This window comes from Grammomys surdaster, unplaced genomic scaffold (assembly GCF_004785775.1).
Source record: "Grammomys surdaster isolate TR1022 unplaced genomic scaffold, NIH_TR_1.0 125846, whole genome shotgun sequence".
NCBI classification, from domain to species: Eukaryota; Metazoa; Chordata; class Mammalia; order Rodentia; family Muridae; genus Grammomys; species Grammomys surdaster.
Genome location: NW_021620672.1, coordinates 948,767 through 968,989, shown reverse-complemented (window position 1 = coordinate 968,989; position 20,223 = coordinate 948,767). Strand labels below are relative to the sequence as shown.

Sequence of the window (20,223 nt, the reverse complement as noted above, 5' to 3'; positions counted from 1 at the left end):
TAGATGTTCTGCTTTGGGCTGAATGGTAAAAAGAGGCTTTTGTCAGCACTTAGCAGTTATGACTCATCATATCACTGCCTATTTTTTAATGGAATTTTCCCTGACCACGACTTGGGAACAAAACTAATGTACGGGAATAAAGAATCATTTAGGAGATACTTTGACACAGACCATTTAACAAAACGGTAGTAGGTTCCTTCTTAGGGCCTTTGACCGCCATTGGCTTTTAATCCGGTTTATACTATCAGAAATGAGTTCCCTCTTGTGGAGTGGGCTTCAGATCTAAGCAGAGAATTAGCTCAGTAGTGCTCAGGACACTGTTGTACTAGTGGGCACATCTTGCCTGGCAGGTTGGTATTGTAGCTCATAGGGTCCATAGCTGGCTAGTGTTTTTTGGTTTTAAGGTATTGAGAATAAATTTTTACTTCTTCTTGGGAAATGTGAATTGTACTGTTTAAATCACTATAGAATCTTCTTCTCCCCTCTTTTAGGTGGATGGTGGAGCTGAGTGCCTTGTAGAAATCCGTAGCATAGTCTCGGAGTCAGATGTTTCTTCGTTTGAAATCCAACATAGTGGGTTTGTGAAGCAACTGTTGCTGTATTTGACATCTAAGAGTGAAAAGGATGCTGTCAGCAGAGAGATCCGATTAAAGCGTTTCCTTCATGTATTTTTTTCTTCTCCAGTAAGTTAATAATGGGTACTAAGAGTCAGAGCTAGTAAGTGGGTATATTTGTGTCCTAATAGAAGTATACTGTGTGTTGAAGTTAGATTCCTTTGACAATTTATTGACGACAAAGTCTTACAATGCAGATGAGACTGGGTTGCAATTCACAGAGATGTGCTTGCCTACTGGGGTTAAAGATAGGAGCCTACCATGTCTGGCTCTTGCAAAATTTTGTATCATAAAATAAGTAGTAAAATGAAGCCAGACATGAAGCCCATGATTAGATCCCAGCACTTGGAAGGCAAGGCAAGATGATCAGGTACACAGTGAGTTTTAGAACACTAGATAGCATGAGACTGCCTAAAATACAAAACAGAAATCCCCTCCTACCAGTTCCTAGAGATCTGAAGCCCATATCAACTTTGTTATCTATTTTTCTCACCTTGCAAGACAAGCATTAATAGTAGTCTTATCATATTTGTTTGAGGGTATGATAGGCAAATAAATTATTACTGTGTTTAACAATAATCTCTATAATACATAATATAGGAGCATATATATATATATTTTAAAAATAGCTAGCTCCTCTCTTCCCTTTTGAATCTAGTGTGTCAGAACAATAGCTTAACTACTCTTGAGTACTGTAGATTAGACCTCCTGTTGTAACTCGAGAAGTCAGGAAGCTGTTTACTGGTTTGTTGGTGTAATATGCTTAGTGATTACTGCTCCCCTTTTAAGTGTTCATAGGCGTTTTTTGAACTCTGTTTATATTAGTTTAACTTGGGTCGCTGCCTAAAGGCAGAAATGGTATTTATTGGAGACTAGGTTGGATATTATGGGGTTTTTGTTTGTTGTTGTTTTTAAATCTTTATTTTCACAAGCATGTGGGTGTAAGTGTGGGGTATATCTTGCTTAAGACTATATGTCCATAATGTGTTATCTGATATTTTAAGATTTTGTCTGCAATCTGTTTGTTACCTGATACTTTTGTAAGCCAAATGAGGTTTAGTATTTGTATCCTTCCACATATTAATATCATCAGTCAGGCTACAACTCAGTGCTCTTTGTTATACACAAAGAGTTTACTTTTGCAATAAAACATGAATATTCTTAGTAAAATAAGAGGGTGGAGAACATAAATAGCCTCATGCCTGTATGGTTTGTATTTTACCTACTTGTGACTACATTTTCTCTGAGTCATTTGGTTTTACGAATTTTTGGAAAGAAATTGTGAAATGTACAAAGTAGTTTTCTTTAAATAAGTTACCTGCAGGATAGAGGATAGAAGGATAGCTCAGTGGTAAGAGCATTAGCTCCTCTTTAAGAGGACACAGGGTCAATTCTCAGTACCTACATTGCAGGTTACAGTGGTTGTAGCTCCAGTTCTAGGGGATCCAGCACCCTCACACAGACATACATGCAGATGAAACACCAGTCAGTGCACATAATACATAAAATGGAAGACGAAGAAAAGGAAGAACCAAGTGACTTAGAAACATTGTCCTAATGAAATCTGTCATTAAAGATAAGAAAATAGATAAATTTCCACTTGCGAAACTGATTATTAAAGTGCTTTTGCAGTGGAGTGTTGACTTCAAAAGGCTATGTTTAATGGTTTCTGTTTTATTTTGTTAAATATAATTCTAGCTTCCTGGAGAAGAGCCTCTTGGAAGAGTAGAACCAGTGGGCCATGCGCCTTTGTTGGCATTGGTTCACAAGATGAACAACTGTCTCAGCCAAATGGAGCAATTTCCAGTCAAAGTGCATGATTTCCCTAGTGGAAATGGAGCTGGAGGCAGGTAAGGACCATTGCCTGGGTATGTCCACTCAGAATTGTGAAGGAAAGCGTGGTCAGAAGTCTGGTATGCTCTTGGTCTTCTTTAGGAACATTGTTCTTTAATGACTGAAGCAATTTGTGTCAATGAATTAAATGCATTTTTACTTTAAGATCATGCCATGTATTTTATTTATTTTTGTTTTTTTGAGATAAGGTTTCTTTGTACACCTCTGGCTGTCCTGAAACTCAGAGATCTGCCAGCAATTGCCTCCCAAGTGCTGGGATTAAAGGTGTGTGACACCATGCTCAGCCCATGCCATGTATTTTAACAAGTAATTTTTTTTGTTTGTGTTGTTTTTCGAGACAGGGTTTCTCTGTGTCCTCAGCTGTTCTAGAAATTTCTCTGTAGCGCAGGCTGGCCTCAAACTCACAGAGATCAATCTGCCTCGGCCTCCCAAGTGCTGAGATTAAAGTCATGCACCACAACTGCCTGGCTAACAACTAATTTTTTAAAATAGATAAATCAGTGACTGAGAAGACAAATATTCAAAATACATTTTTAGTTTTTTCTCAATTGATATGCTTTAATATGTAATGGTTCTCTAATTTTGTTTTTGAATATTGGCAATAAAACATTTTTGGTCAGTAAAAAACTTTTGTTCAGTAGTCATTTTTGATGGGCTATAGCACGGATCCATTTTCAAGATTGACTTCTAGTAAAACTTTGTTATTCTTCCTGGTTTTAAGAACTTGTAAGGTACTAGAGACAGGTAAAATTAATGTGTTAGGGAATTCTGTAAGCTTTCTGGAGTATTTTTATTGAAAATCTAATGTAAGTTACTTTGATGTTTAAAATCCACATTCTCACTTTTAAAATTTTGAATCAAAACAGTATCTATATTCATGTAGATAAAGCTATTCGTCACAGTGTAGCCAAAGTTGTTTTCTACTTAGAAATATTACATATAATGTAATTTATTATTGTACTATCTTGGAATAGTTTTATGAAACAAAGGGACATCACAAAACATGGTAATCCAAAGAAAAACACTAGGAGGGAGAATGCTGCTTTTTTTGTTTTTTACTTTACTTAGATTTCACTTACAAATCAAATAAAACCAACATAGTAATAATACAAAATAAAAACTAACCTTCAGTTTATTTTGCTACATCTCTTTAAATGACTATTAGGAAGAGACAAATAGGATCTTGGAATTCAGAGCTAGCCTTGGCTATTTGAGACTCAAAAACATAAACCAAACCTAAAAAAGCTTGAAGCTTTTCACTTTGTCCAAGTTTATATGAATTATGCTTGCTTAATATTTGCATGTTTTGTGGAGTTGTATAAATAGCTACATTTTAAGTTTGATAGTACCTTTTAACTGGAAGAAATATTTAAAAGTGTGACATTTGTTTAAAAGTATGTACCAAAGTAAATTTGAATATTAGCTTTTATTTTTTATATTACTATTCTGTTTTTATTTTTATAAGTCAAAAAAATAGAGGATTCTTCTCCTCATTGGTTTTTAACATGAATTCACAGTGGCTAGAGATCGTGTTCATTTCATGCTTTTCATATGCATGAAAACCCACTCATTTAGTTATTTATAATAACTTGTATTAAGTGATTTGTTGTTGAATCTTTAAGTCCTTTATTTACTGTAAGAAAATGTCATTTAAAAAAATCTCTTTAATAATATAAGTTGACTGTGAAAATAATAGAATAACCTTTTTTCGTAAATTATCTTGAGCTTTTCTCTCAACAGAGGATCACAAGCTTTAAAATTTTTCAACACACATCAGTTAAAATGTCAGTTACAAAGACACCCAGACTGTGCAAATGTGAAGCAGTGGAAAGGCGGTCCTGTCAAGATTGATCCCCTGGCTCTGGTGCAAGCTATTGAGAGATACCTTGTGGTTAGAGGTATTTTCCGTATGTGTACTTTACTTCTATGTTTATCAAATTAGCCTTAAAGGTTATTTCTGTTTATTGCTGTTCTTCATAAACCTTAGGTTTTAGGAATTTCTGGTCCTATCAGAAATAGACATATGTCTGCTTAATAGGTAGAATGTTTTATTTATCAGAATGTTGTTTCTTTTTTATAGATCACAATGTAACAATAACTACTTCTTTTTAAAGAAAATACCAGTAACTAAAATTCCTAGATATCAATCTCAATCAATCTCTCTCTCTCTCTCTCTCTCTCTCTCTCTCTCTCTCTCTCTCTTTCTCTCTCTTTCTCTCTCTCTTTTTCGATTATTCAGGATATGGAAGAGTAAGAGAAGATGATGAAGACAGTGATGATGATGGGTCAGATGAAGAAATAGATGAGTCTCTGGTAAGGTCTTTTTCACATGCGTTGTGGTGTACACTTAATTGCCTTATGTGTGATTTCTAGGATTCAAATGGCCCCTTATCAACCATTATTGAAAAAAATCATAGAAATGGGTAATTAGTACATTTTAATAATTAGTCACTTATTTTAGGATGGTTTTATGATTTTATTAGTTATTTCTTATTGCATCTGCTTATAAATTGGAGATTTTCAGAATGTAAAGGAAAAAATAGACTATTATAGGTTGACCACCCCTAAAGTAAATATCCGAAATATGAAATCTTATGCAGGAAGCTACAGATAGAAAATTCACGTTTGTCTGTATGTGGTAGGTTATGTAAACAATGGAAGTTAAAACTAGTCATACCAATACTCAGTTATCTCCAGAACTTTTGTGTAAAATGTGAATAGTCTATACTTGTCCCATCTCCATATAGATGCTAGTATCTCTATACATCACACAAAAAAGCTTGAATCTCTGAGCACTCTGTCTTGAAGCAGATGAGTAATGCTCAGAATATATAGAGTTCAAGAGTTAATCTGTAGTTTGCAACATCCACCGAAAATTTTGGCTTCTTGTCCTAGCAGATAAATCTCAGCTGTCAGTACTTGGGTTTATAGCTACTTTTCTTTGCTTTATTCAGGCTGCTCAATTTTTAAATTCGGGAAATGTAAGGCACAGGCTACAGTTTTATATTGGAGAACATTTACTACCATACAACATGACTGTGTATCAGGCTGTGCGGCAGTTCAGTGTACAAGCTGAAGATGAAAGAGAATCTACTGATGATGAGAGCAATCCTCTGGGAAGAGCTGGAATTTGGACAAAGACTCACACAATATGGCAAGTCTGAACTGTTTTGTTTGTTTGTGCATTCATTTGTTTGGGGTTTTTTTGGTAGCATGTGCTCTTTTTTAAGAATTCACATTAAATTCATGGCCCAATTCTTTGAGGAGAGGGAGAACCTAAATCCTACATTTGAACTATGAATGCCCTTCAAATATTTAATGTGTATATTAATATTGCTTCCTCATTCTGTCTACTAGAAAGCATGTTTATAGGCAGTAGTATACCTTTTTTGATTCATTTTAGGTCTTTTGAGAGTCAAATGATATCCTATTAGATTATATAGATTTGGTAGCTCTGAGTTCTGTGACATTTGGATGCAACTTCCTAGGCTGCCTTTCGTGTCTGCCACTTACAGAAAGAAGAGAGCCATTTCCCAAAGTATAGTCTTCCTGAGAAGACTTACTTACTGTTTTTATAAACTCTTGACAATTCACTGAATCCAGATAGGGATTGTGTGTGTTTTCTGTGACTTAGACATTATTAGCATTGTTAAAGGATTTGCACATTTAACTCTGCATTCGAGTGTAATACTGTCTTACCCCTTAGGTACAAACCTGTGAGAGAGGATGAAGAAAGTAGTAAAGATTGTGTTGGTGGCAAAAGGGGGAGAGCCCAAACAGCTCCAACAAAAACTTCCCCCAGAAATGCAAAGAAGCATGACGAGTTATGGCATGGTAAGGTGATCCATTGAGGGAAGCTGACTGTCAGTCAGGCACTGCCTTCTCTGCCCCTTACTGACTTAGAGCTCCAAAAATTGTTGGGTTTAATTAAGAAATAAATTACTATAGAATGATTACTTTTAGTTAAATGGTTGATTTTATTGTCTAGAAAATAAGAATTTATAAAATTAAAACTGAAAATAAGCTAGGAAGGTCTTCTTTTTTTTTCTTTTTCTTTTCTTAAGATTTTTATGTATGTGAGTACATTGTTGCTGTCTTCAGGCATACCAGAAGAGGGCTTTGAATCCCATTATAGATATTTGTGAGCCACTGGGCATTGAACTTAGGACCTCTCGAAGAACAGTCAATGTTCTTCCATCTCTCCAGCCCTAGAAATTCTTATTTCTAGTTCTTGAAGAATTCATGGCTTCATGAAGGGTTAAATGTATTCACTGTCAGAGGACAGCTTGCAGTAAAGAGTTAGTTATTTTTATCCTGTTTGTTTGGCTGTGTGTGTTCAGGGGAAGATGATCATTTAATATGCTTGAGTTTTGATGTGGTCAAAAGGGAAGAAATGTCTATGTTTAATACCATTGAGATACTAAGAAGTTAAACACAACAGCTCCATATGGTGAAGAAGACTCTGAGTTTGTATGCTTTTAGCTATTGTAATTTTGATCAACTGAAACTTTGATCAAACTGAAACTGAAACTTTCTTTATCTTCTAGATGGAGTGTGCCCGTCAGTAGCAAATCCTTTAGAAGTTTACCTCATTCCCACACCACCTGAAAATATCACCTTTGAAGATCCATCCTTAGATGTAATACTTCTTTTAAGAGTTTTACATGCCATCAGTCGATATTGGTATTACTTGTATGATGTGAGTAATGTCTTCTTATGAATCCTGTGCTCTTTACAGTTTTCTGTTTAGTTAATGAATTTTCTATTACACTAGAAATAGATACATACAGTGATTCATATTTACAGTGACCTCATCTACAGAATTTATATTCCTTTTTTTTTTTTTTGATTTTCGAGACAGGGTTTCTCTGTGTAGCCCTGGCTGTCCTGGAACTCACTCTGTAGACCAGGCTGGCCTTGAACTCAGAAATCCGCTTGCCTCTGCCTCCCAAGTGCTGGGTTTAAAGGTGTGCGCCACCCCTCCAGAATTTATATTCTTATTCATAGGGTTTTTTTTTTTTTTAAATAAGAAATAACATTTTGTTCTAGTTTAGGTTTCTATTGCAGCAATTAAATACAATTCTATGTCCAAAAGCAAGTTGCAGACAAAAGCATTTATTTGGCTTACACTTTCACATCACCCTTTATCATCTAATGAAGTCTAGGCAGGAACTCAGGCAAGGCAGGAACCTGGAGGAGTCAGCAGCGATGCAGAGGTCATGGAGGGATGCTTACTGGGTCACTCCTTATGGTTTGTTCAAACTGCTTTCTTACAGAATCCATGCCAAACTTACAGTGGACTGAGACACAACACTCACCCCCACCCACCCCCACCCTCCCATATCACTCACTAATTAAGAAATGTCCTACAGGCTTGCTGTCTTCAGACACACCAGAAGAGGACATCAGATCCCATTATAGGTGGTTGTGAGTCACCATGTGGTTGCTGGGAATTGAACTCAAGGCCTCTGGAAAGAGTAGTCAGTGCTCTTAACCACTGAGCCATCTCTCCATTTTTTATTTTTTATTATTATTATTATTATTATTATTATTATTATTATTTTTGAAACAGGGTCTTTCATTTAGCCCTAGCTATCCTGGAATTCACTATGTAGTCCAGGCTAGGCTTGAACTCAAAGATCGTCATACCTCTGCTTCTGAGTGGTGGGAGTAAAGATGTGTACCACCAAGCCTGACCTGCTGCATCCTAATCTTATGAAGGCCTCAGCTGCTCTTCATGACCCCTTCATGCCTTCAAAACCAGTTACCAGCTAGGTTCATCTGCCAGCTCAGGGTACCACCTTGTCACCTATGGAACACAGCTGCTGTGTGCTCACTCTAAGGATACACTTCCTCAGAAGATTTTACCTCAATAATGTTAGTTCTCATCTTCACCACCACTAATTTCTCAGCTCCACCTAGCCATCACCAGTTGTCCCAGTGGCAAAGGTTTCACTTCAGTGGTACTGGTATCTTGTTAATCACAGCTGAGTCTTGAGCCCTAGCTGATAAGAGCCACAAGTTCTTAATTCAAATTATGCAGTGGACCTGATAGAGTCTGTGACTCTCAAAACTTCCCTCTGGAATTTCACAAGCTTAGATAGATCTGTATTCTCTGGATTTCTCAACATTCTTATCTTCCATACTTCCACAGCACAGCTCAATAGGGTTGGAATGCTCAATGGCTTTTCTAGCCCTAAGTTTAAACTTAATTAAAGGTTGTTCCACAATCCCCTCAACGACAACATGGTCAAGATCTATCACAGAATACCTCAAAATCCTAGTACCAATTTGTTTCCCAATTAAAGATTCTGTTGCTGTGATGAAATACGATGACCAAAAGCAAACTGAAGTTCTCTCTGATAGCTTGTATTAAGTTGACATAAACCCAGCCAGCACACATTTTCTTCATGTAAAGATTTTTATTGAGTAAACAGTTGAATACCTTATTTCTTATTTATATAGTGTGGAAACAGTGAAGGGAAACAGCTTTATGAGGTTTAGATGCAGGAATTTTCAGAAATTGTAAACACCATTGAGGGACTGAATTATGTGGGTTTTTTTTAAAACATGAATGCTATGGACCCATCCGTTTATGGATATAGGAAGAGATTTTGAACTTATTTTATTTTACAGAATGCGATGTGCAAGGAGATTATTCCAACTAGTGAATTTATTAACAGTAAATTAACAGCAAAAGCGAATAGGCAGCTTCAAGATCCTCTAGTAATCATGACAGGAAACATCCCAACATGGCTCACTGAGCTAGGAAAAACCTGGTAAGACAGTCTTTTGATAAACTTGTTAACATGATCTTGGCCTTTATCATGACTTATGATAGAAAAGATGTAGTTGACTTGTTTAGTTCTTTACCAGTATTATAATACTTGTTGACAACTTGTCGAACCCATTGAACGATATTTGATTGAGGGCAGTAAAGTCCTTTGCGTTCATAAAAACGGTACATATGATTGCTTGTTTTTTGTTGTTTGTTTTTAGCCTTTTTGAACTAGATACTATAGACCAATTTTGGTAAAATTAATTTGAGTTTTTATATGGATTCACCATATCTACATGGTGTGACATTGTACCAAACAGATTCATTGATATTTCAGGAGGTTTTCCAAACAAAAAAAATGGGTCAAACCCTTAAAGTCACTGTAGGAGTGTCTTAGGTGCAAGATTCATTCTTGGGAGTGACTTTCCAGTGCTAAGCCTGTGGTGAAGATCATGAAAAAAGTAAAGCCATTAACTTTTGTATGTGGGATTTCAAGAAGAATCACATGTGATATTGCAGTGGTGCACCCCCATGGGCCTGTCTGCATGTGAGATTTTCAGCGGACTATTCTTGCTAGAAGTTTATATTAGAAGTTGTATCCAATATAGATTTTGATTTTTTTTTTTTAATGTCTTTTGATTCTCACTTAGATGGTAAATTTGTATTTTATCTTTTATAGCCCATTTTTCTTTCCTTTTGATACCCGACAAATGCTTTTTTATGTAACTGCATTTGATCGGGACCGAGCAATGCAAAGATTACTTGATACCAACCCAGAAATCAACCAGTCTGATTCACAAGACAGCAGAGTTGCGCCTAGATTGGATAGGAAAAAAGTAAGTATTTCCCAAGAGTATTTATGTTGATCTTTCCAAATTAAAAGCAGTACCTATTATGCCTCTGGAGTCACAGCCTTCCACTTGATCCTAATATGTGTATGCCTGAGTGTGTTCATGCATGTGCCTAGAAGACTAGAACAGAACATATTAGATCCCCTTCACGTGGAGGTTGTGAGCTACCTGGTGTGGGGGCTGGGAACCAAGTAGCAAGCACTCTTTAATTGCTGATCCAATCATACTATCTCTTTAAAATCACTCATGTGTTAGTGTATTTTCCTATGAGCCTCTTGAAACTCGTATTAGTCTTTTTTTTTTTTTGAAGTAACATTCTTTAGTTACCATGTTTAACACCTTAATTTCTTCCTTTCCATATTTGAAATTTGTCAATTTGTAGTTTCTCTTTTAAAATCAACTCTGAATATTTGGTACATTTTAATCCCTTAGCATGTCAGCCCACTTGAAAAAAAGAGTGAAACAGAATCGCTACTATGTCTGTCCCAGTCAGCTCCAGTGTTGCTGACTTCATCTCCCTTGCTTCTAATCTTGGCTTGCAGTTGTGCCTGAGCCATTTCCATGTGAGACCAATCCTAGCCTTTTGACCTTCACTCTGTGTGGGTTGGCGGGTGGGGTTGACAATTTTTCAAGACAGGGTTTCTTTTGTGTAGCCTTGGCTCTCCTAGAAAACTCTCTGTAGATCAGGATGGTCTTGAACTCAAGAGCCCCGCTTACCTCTGAATGCTGGGATAAAAAGCATGTACCATGACTGCCTGACTTACCTGCAATTTCTGTTTTGCCATGGTCTCTTCCAAGTTTTTAACCTCTTGAGGATTCCATCAGCAGCAATATTGCCATTTGGAAATGACAGCTTTTATCATCCTAATCTCACTTGTAGCAAAGGCAGTGGAGAGTCTAGAGGTTTTTCAGCTTCTCCCCTGTCATCTTCATACCTACTTCTCTGTCATCAAAGTTATTAGTGTACCCAAGAAAATATCATGTTTCTGGATCCATTAATTACATTAGTTTTTGGCAAAGTAACAAAGATCTTTTCTTTTAACTTGAATTTTCTAAACTTCCCATGGATAAGGATCTATATGTAGCTTTCTTTCATATATGGAGAATATGTGCTGCATGACAAAATTTCCTGGGACGATATAACACACATCTACTCACCCCAGGTAGGTAGTCCACAACAGAACAATTAGTTTTATTGGGGTTACTTACATGAACAGAAATGACTCAAAGACAACTGTGTCACCAACATTCACCTTAGCATGGAGCACACTGCACAGCCTGCAGGCAGCTCAAAGGTTTCAGAGGTCCGTCCATTCCAGGCACTTCTTACTTCGTTGACCTTAAACTGTCCAGGCAGTTGAGCTGGTTTCTGCTTCTTCATGCAGCTGTTCTGGTCTCAGGAGTCCTCTCTGTAACTTTTTACTCTGAGAGTCTTCTTAGCAGCTCAGCTCATCTGAGAGTCATCTGTACAACTCAGCTTCACTTTCCCTAAGAGGGATTCTCAGCTCTTACTGTTTACTCTGGCATGGAGGGGCTTGGTGAATCTGGTCAGTTTCAGGGACTTACTGCTTTTTCCTTTCTAAGGATGTGCTTAAAAGAGTAATTTTTCTAACAGTCAAATGGATTGTTGTGTACTGCAGAGAGTGCTACCTGTTGATTCAGTGGAGCATTATTTGTTCACATCTATTTCCTTTGTTAGCGTACTGTGAACAGAGAGGAGCTACTGAAACAAGCCGAGTCTGTGATGCAGGACCTTGGTAGCTCTCGGGCCATGTTAGAAATCCAATATGAAAATGAGGTAAGTTTTGGACTCCTTGATGGTGTCTTAACTTACGCTTTTGATAAAATGTCATTTGTATATGTTGTACTACAAAATTCTGAAAGGCATCAGGCAATGTAGCTTAAGACAAAAAAGCATTGATCTATTTTCTCTTTAATGATATATTTTAAGTTCTCCATTTTTCAGGGGTTTAAATGCAAAATAAGAAGCGGGATTTTCCTGGCAAAATTATGCACATCTTTGTATAATGTTCATGAACTGAAAGGATATTCTAAGAATTAGTAATTGAGAAACACTTGAACTGCTTTTTTAGAGTCAAGTTAATTGATAGATTTATGATATATTGATTCATGCTATATGGTGTATACCATAAAAACTTATTCTAAGAGTTGATACATGTGCATCCTGGAGCCACTTCACCATGGCAAGTGAAGGCCATCTCTCTCAGTAAAGACTGCCCTGGCAACCACCGGTCTAGCTTCCTATGTTGTTACTTTGCTATTTTTACAAGCTCATAAGTAAATGCATTCGTGCAACAATGTGACTGTTGTGTCACTCTTTCATTTACTGCCATGCACGTGAGCCTCATCCATGTAGCGCACACCAGTTGGCTTTTTTTTTTTTTAATTTTTTTCAAATTTGTGTGTGTGTATCTCACAGATGGCTTAATAATATGTGTCAATCACTAGTTTTGGGACATTTGCATTCTTTTTCTGTTTTTTTTTTTTTTTTTTGACTTAGTGACATTGTTATACTTTAGTGGTTCAATTCTAAGTCATTTGGTAAGATGTTTTAATTTTATTAAGACATGGCTTTATGGGGGCTGGAGAGATGGCTCAGTGATTAAGAGCACTGACTGAACTTCCAGAGGTCCTGAGTTCAAATCCCAGCAACCACATGGTGGCTCACAACCATCTATAATGAGATCTGATGCCCTCTTCTGGTGTGTCTGAAGACAGCTACAGTGTATTCATATATAATAAATAAATCTTAAAAAAAAAAAAAGACATGGCTTTATGCTAGTGGTGGCTCTAATTTTTTCATTTTTCCAGTAATTTATGTCAGTGTTTCATGCTCCTGCTCTGTCCTTGGTGTTGATTTTTCAGTTAAGTTGCTATAATGTGTTTGTAGAATCTTAGTATGATTTAATAAATTAGCATTTTCCTTGCATTGAGAAAGTGGACCATGTTTGGATTGCTTGGAGAAGATGCTGACACTGCTCCCTACTTCTCAGTTTGGTTTTGCTTTGCCACTGAATTAGAAGTTCTGGATTTGTATCTTTTATAAATGTCCTGCCATTTCTTCTATTTGTCATTTTTGTCATTTATCTAATCTGTAATTTTTGTATGTTTATATTGTAAGATTTTCTATGAATGATATTTTAGATTTAAGTGTGTATTTTTGCTCATATTCCGTGATTATTTCACGTTAATTTTTATATATTGAATTTAGTAATGGATCCAAATAAGTTACCCCCTCCCCATTTTCTTTTTGGTGGCCTTATCTTTATTTATCCATTTACTTATTTCTTTATTCATTTATTTGAGATTAGGAAATAAAGAGCAGCAGCCTTAAACTTAGTGTTTTTCTGCTTCAGCCTCCTAAGTTTAAGTAGTACAGGTCGCTGCCACCCACACCATACTCTGTTTAATCTTATTACTGTTGTATGTGGATGTGTGGTCATTGTATGGGCATGTATGAATATATGGTCATTGTGTGGGCACCATGTGCCATGGTGCATATGTGAGGGTCAGTCCTCTTCTTCTGCCATGTAGGGTCTGGAGATTGAATTTAGGTAATCAGGCACGGTAGCAGGTTCCTATGTCACTGGCTCACAGATGAAATTGTATTTTAACAGTGCCATGATCATTGCCTCTTTCATGTCACTATGTCAGAATGGAATGGTTATGGTAGATAGAGTCCATGAGATTTAGTATGTTTTTAAGATATTTTCAAAAAATATTTATAAAGTTCGAGGCCACAGTAACCTTAAATGATCTATAATCAAGTTTTTGAGCATCACAGAAAACAAGATCATCTTTATTGTATTTTCATAATTTCCAGCAACTAATGGAAATAAAGGAAGAGTATTATTTTCGAAGCCATGATAACAAAAGTCAAATAATAGAAGAGGAATTTTAGCAAAATATACACAATTATGAGTTTAATTAATTTAAATTATATAGGAGTTAAAGTGAATTCAAGCATTACAGGAGAACCCTACCATACTAATAGCACAGTACTGTACACACATTCCCACTTTCTCTAAACTGAGCAAAATCAGTGTTTCACAGACTTTATGTAGACATAATTATAATCTTTTTGTGGGCATGCTGTTTAACAAAAACCAAAAGAGACATGGTGATACATTTCTGGAATCTGGCAAAAGTTCAGTGCCAGCCCAGGCTATGTAATGAGGCATGTCTCAAAAAAAAAAAAGCACAATGCAACACAAAATTAAAAAAATGAAAAGTGGAAACAACTGTAGTTAAGAAAAACAATGTTAGAAGACTCACATTACCTCTTTCAGAAAGTCTGCAGAAATCAAGAAGGTAGAGGATTGGGGTAACAAAACCAAATCAAGTATCCTAGAATTTAAGTTAATTTGATTCTGAAAAGTACCCAGGTGATACAGTAAGAAAAACAAATGTCTTCTTCAAGAAATGGTCCTGGGAAAATGAAGTAGCCTGCTTAAGGGAATAAATAAGAACATTTCTGTTGGGGCTTGGCGGTGCAACTACTGCAGGCTTCCACGGGTAAAAAGTAAGTAGTACCTGCTGTACAAGCCTAGCAGCCTGAGATAAATCTTCTCACCTCCATGTACATCTCGACACAGCAGACACCTGCATTTGAGCACACACTCATGTTATTTTACAGTGCTAGGAGCATCTTGAGCTACAGATTGGACTCTCCTTCAGAATGATTTTTTTTTATAGTCACCAAAATTTGAAGTTCTTTTCATTTTTGTACATCTTGAAATACTACGCAAGATGTTTTCCACTCATTTAACAATCATTCTTAGCTTTCATACATTAAAAAAGCAGGCAGGGAACTAGCTGAGGTGTGGCCCAGTTTAGCTCTCATGCCATAGATGATTCTGTCATCTGTGACTGAGAATGGTTTACTTTTTCCTGTCTGGTCTTCTGCTCCTTCCCCCCCCCCCAAAGTTTCTTTTGAGATGGTTTTTATCAGGCAAAAAGGAAAGTGTCCCAAAAGATTCAAATAATGCTTTTCTTGGTAAAGACAAAGCTCAGTGGTTTTAACTTCACTGAATCTCCACTGCTTTGTTCCTGTTTTCTTGTGTGAAAAATGTGGATAATAGTACAACCTCACGAGTTGTAGCTAAGTTCATATGTGTAAGTTAAAACATTGTACGTACACTATAAATTGAGTAATTTTGTTTACAATATTATCAGTAGCTACTTAAATATAATTGTAGCCATTGATTTGATTTTTCATTCATTTTTATAAATGTAATCTTATAACAAACTTCTTGAAAAGCTCTCAGGGTCTTCAGTCACCAGAGTAAAAATGTAGATGTTTGTGTCCTGAGAAGTGTGGCAGTGAGACAGGTTATGGTAGAACTGTCACATTCTTACAAGTTAGTTGGAGATTCCTAAGACAAAGGCACACAAGGGTGTGGCAAGTGTTCTGTGTAGGTACCACAAGAAGGAAGCATTCAGATAGGCATTCAGATTGAGTTTTAGAAAGACAAAAGAGCTTAGTGGGGGGGCACTTAAAGGACAATTGTCCAGCAGATTGGGACTAAAGGATTGGGACTTGGTGGTAATTGATAAGCCAGTGCTATTTTGAAAGTTTTGCAGACAGGAGATGGAGAACTGGGAGGATGGCAATGAGTTTAGAAGCCCTTTAGTATTGGCTTGGATTTATTTATTTATTTTTAAAATCTCTCCTAATTATAGGTTTTGCTTTAGAGGATGTGGTGCTCAGATTTCTTACTTGTAAGACTATAACCCAGGGCTGGTGAGATGGCTCAGTGTTATAAGGCACTTGCCACCAAGCCTGATAACCTGAGTTTGATTCCTAGAACTTAGATGATGAAAAGAGAAATGTCTAACACAAATTGTGCTTTGAAACCTGAATACTTGTGTTGTACATGTGAGTACTCACACATGTACACATAATAGGCTTTAATTAATAGACACTTGTAATTAAATGAAACCTACATGAGTTCAGAACAGCTTTCCACGGTCTCTGTTTAGGAAGTTTTGAACTGCTATTGTTCAGTAGTTCAATAGAAATCAATGGTTTATTGTGTTCAATAGATTCTTCCCTATTAACTCTGAAAAAGGTTCTGGGATCCAACTTCATTGGGAAAATGTGTCCACCGCATCATGTTGCTAGAATGACTAGCAAACTAAAGCATGTAAAACACTTAGAACATTGCCTGGCATATAAAACATGCTAGTTTGTGTCAACTTTGAGATAAAAAGACTATTTTAAGCCAAGTTGTTATTGCTATTGTTTTAGTTCTTATATTTGCTTATTTGAGACAGTCTCCTGTATTTTTTTTCTGTAATATTTTTTTCCCTTTAAAAAATGGAAATTAAGCCAGACCATCTAAGTAGATACATTTAGGACACTGCTGACCAACCCCAGAAGGGAGTTGTGATGGCTTTGGTGGGTGTGCCATAGATTTTCAATAAATTTAATTCTTTTAAGTCCACTTTACTTTTAGAAAAAAACTATTTAAGAGAAAGTAATAAACTTATGACTTGTACTCAATTTTGGGATAATTTTGTGAAAGAGAAATGGCTCTGGATAACCCCCTCGTGGACAACATGTGTAACTGCACGTCTAATCTTTTTTTCTCTCCCTTTACTCCAGTGACTGGAAATAGAGAGCAAAATAACCTACCTTTATGAAGGTTTTCTTTATTTTTAGAAGGTTGACACATGTGTTAACAAACACACATACCCTCCCCCACACATGTTAAACAATTGTCATAAAAGCTTAAAGAAGATGGAACACTGGGTAAGGTGGTAATGTGGTTCTAAGGTGGTATTTGAGTTGGAAGCAAGTCACTGATATTAGGGAGAATGGCTCTAGCAGAACAGAGACATCTTCCAGCGATCATGGGATCAAGGGCTAGAGCTACTAATAAGTTAGGATAGAGCAGTAGGAGTCAAGGTCAGCGATGCTGGAGATAGGGATATCATTCATATAAGATGTCAGTCTGTGATAAAAACGTGTGGGCTGTGCTTTGAGGGGACAAGACGTTTTTTCTTAGGAAACATCACTGTTAATATGTAGAGTGTGAGGAACAGTAGTGTAAGTGGTCGCTCAGCAAGCTCAAGCAGATAAAAGAGAAGGTGGTAGAGAGACACTAGTTTAGGCAGAGTTTATATTATGTAGTGATTGGCTTAGATTATGGGGAGTAAGAAAAACTGAAGGTGAACTGCAGGATTCTGTCAGCAAGAGAACTAACTCGTTATGGTCAAATAGTGAATTCCCATTTACTCATGTGGACTTGTGTGGGAGGGGTGGGAGCTAATCAGAAAGGGCTTTCCAGGTGCAAACAGTCACTACTTTGAAAGTCAGAATGAAATATTTGGTAGACTGTATCAACTCTTAAGATAGCATGGCCTATTTAAAAAGTAAGTATAATAATAAGCATGTGGTCATTTGAACAGGTAATTGTCAGCTTATAATCTTAAACTGTAATGTAAGCTTGTTGTTGCTTGTTTTTATTATTGACTGAGGTGGTGAGATCTTGCTAGAACATGGAGGAATGCTGCGTCTGAATGCTGGCTCTGTGAACAGTGCTCCAAGCATATTAATAATGTTGTGGTCACGTAGCAATTTTATAAGCTGCACAATCACCTTTGAATTTTTATTTTTAAATAGCAAAGCCTAGTATTTAAACTAGACTAAGGAATCTGATGGAGGACTGTGTGTGGATATCAAGTATCTTGTGGTTCCAGTATACCCTTGCCTTTGTGGAGCCTCTGACTTATCCCCTGGTTGCTGAAATGAATTCAGACCTTGAATTTTATCGCTTAGATTTCTGTTAGAAATTTCTGTATGTTAGACTCTAGGATGGTCAAAATAATTCTACATCTAAAACCCGCATGTAATGGAATAGTTTTAAAGCCCTAGAATGTCATAGGAAAAGAGTCAAACTTATTGGAGGAGGTTGTGGAGCTTCTCCTGAGTTGGTTTGGGGATGATATTTTCCTTAAAGAGAGAAAAATAGACACATATAGACAGCACTATGTTTATCTTTAATGGAAAGATACATAACCACAGCAGGAATTTTGAGCCATATAATCAGATTGTTGGGACCAAAGGGAATGGGAATGATAAAGGATTTCTAGTGCCCAAAAATGTCTGTTCAGGACATTTTTGAAAAATCATTTCTTATGCTTTCTGACAAACATTTGCTTTAGCATCCATGTCACCAAGAGGTTGCCATGCAGACAAGGCACCAGAATTTCTAAAATTTAAAATGATTTTCCTTTTATTTTTTTTCAGGTTGGTACAGGTTTGGGGCCAACACTGGAGTTTTATGCACTTGTTTCTCAGGAACTACAGAGAGCTGACTTGGGTCTCTGGAGAGGTGAAGAAGTAACTCTTAGCAATCCAAAAGGTAAGGTGCTGCTGTGAGTTAGTCAGTCTGTAGTATTCAGATGAGGTAAGGGAGCCCTCCCACCAGGTACTCTCTGCTGGCGGCTGGATGCCTTTCATTTCTTCCCATCCTAGTTTCTCATTTACCCGATGGGAGGGAAGGTCGTCTAGTTCTGGAGACCATTGGTTCAGTTTTCTGAATACTAAATTTCTTATTGTTCTTAGTTACCAGGCTTTGTTTTGTTTTTGAAAATCTCATCTGAAGTGTGGTACTTGCTCGTTTTTACAGGAAGCCAAGAAGGGACCAAGTATATTCAAAACCTCCAGGGCCTGTTTGCGCTTCCCTTTGGTAGGACAGCTAAGCCAGCTCACATCGCAAAGGTTAAGATGAAGTTTCGCTTCTTAGGAAAATTAATGGCTAAGGCTATCATGGATTTCAGATTGGTAAGTTTAGGATTGTTTGCTTATCTGTAGTTGTACAAATGTTCTATGAAAGTACTTTATTTAATCCCGTGCACTCAATGCTCTGTTCTGAATGTGTGCATGAACTACTTGAAATTTTTGTTTAAAATGCCTTTAAAATGTTCTGCTTCTGTAGCACACTTGTAAGGCTGTCCTCTAGTCCATGTCAGACTCCTTTAGGAGTTAGGCAACATAAAGATGACATTAATTGTATTTTTGCTGTGATTCAGTTTGACATATTTAATTCAATATGAAAACCATGAGCATGTAGGTAAACTCATTGACTACCTACTAGAACACTCTTGTGAAAATAAACTTAAGTGATCAATATTTATGGAGGTTTGAATATTTCTGGACTTTTCTTTATTTCCTTTTCTCACATTTTCTGAGATGCTTTATCTGTATGGGTAAGACATTTTCACCTGATGAACCCACAAATGTACATTCTCTTTAAAGAGGTGCATACAGTTCATCGGTTATTCTTGACGTTTCTTTCATTTTAATTTTTTTTGTTTTAAGTAAGTGCTTCATTCCCCCCCCCCCCCCCGATTTCAGAATATTAAATATGTAAGTAGAATTATTGAGTTTAGTTGGTTCAAAATTCCACTGAGGAACACTTTAGTGTTTCAGAGGCCCTCATGTAAAATACTTTATGGATATCGTATATTCATCATTGGTGGTTTTTTTGTTTTGTTTTTTTTCTTAGAAAAGTTCTTTGTTTAGCATTCTAAAATGTTGGCAGAAATTTGGGCTCCAATTTGTGGCTCTTGATTTCATGTAAAGAGAGAAACATTACTTTTTCTCTTGGAGGAAGATTATTTTACCTTACCAAATGACCTTTTATAAAGTACCTGTTACAAGCTTGGTGTGAAAAGTTTGCTGCATGTTCCCTTTCAGGTGGACCTTCCACTTGGCTTGCCCTTTTATAAGTGGATGCTGCGGCAGGAAACTTCACTGACATCTCATGATTTATTTGACATTGATCCTGTTGTAGCCAGATCAGTATATCACCTAGAAGACATTGTCAGACAGAAGAAAAGACTGGAGCAGGATAAGTCTCAGGTAAGTCTGGAGAGATGTCCAGGGGATTAGTTCTTTGTTCTAGAATTATCAGGCTTGTTAAGTGGTTTGTATTTGATTGCATTAATTTTACAGAATTTTCTTTCCCCCAAGCCACTATCCTTTCTGCTTTCCCTTTGTATCTATATGGATAGGTATATAAGTGTATGGATAGGTATATAAGTGTAGTAGATATAACATGAGACCAAACTTCCAGTATTCGCATTGTCCCCCCCC

The 20,223-nt window shown here is 36.7% G+C and overlaps 1 protein-coding gene across 1 annotated transcript in view; it reads left to right on the top strand.

Annotated features, from left to right (window-relative positions):
• Trip12 (thyroid hormone receptor interactor 12) overlaps positions 1 to 20,223 on the top strand; it is a 117,592-nt gene that overhangs the window by 89,684 nt on the left and 7,685 nt on the right. The window contains exons 25-37 of the mRNA XM_028789583.1: positions 492 to 683; positions 2,313 to 2,464; positions 4,209 to 4,366; positions 4,708 to 4,781; positions 5,423 to 5,622; positions 6,175 to 6,302; positions 7,016 to 7,167; positions 9,105 to 9,247; positions 9,926 to 10,082; positions 11,797 to 11,895; positions 18,373 to 18,487; positions 18,755 to 18,909; positions 19,825 to 19,989. Of these exons, the coding sequence (XP_028645416.1) occupies positions 492 to 683; positions 2,313 to 2,464; positions 4,209 to 4,366; positions 4,708 to 4,781; positions 5,423 to 5,622; positions 6,175 to 6,302; positions 7,016 to 7,167; positions 9,105 to 9,247; positions 9,926 to 10,082; positions 11,797 to 11,895; positions 18,373 to 18,487; positions 18,755 to 18,909; positions 19,825 to 19,989 (1,890 nt within the window). The remainder of the gene's footprint in view (positions 1 to 491; positions 684 to 2,312; positions 2,465 to 4,208; positions 4,367 to 4,707; positions 4,782 to 5,422; positions 5,623 to 6,174; positions 6,303 to 7,015; positions 7,168 to 9,104; positions 9,248 to 9,925; positions 10,083 to 11,796; positions 11,896 to 18,372; positions 18,488 to 18,754; positions 18,910 to 19,824; positions 19,990 to 20,223) is intronic.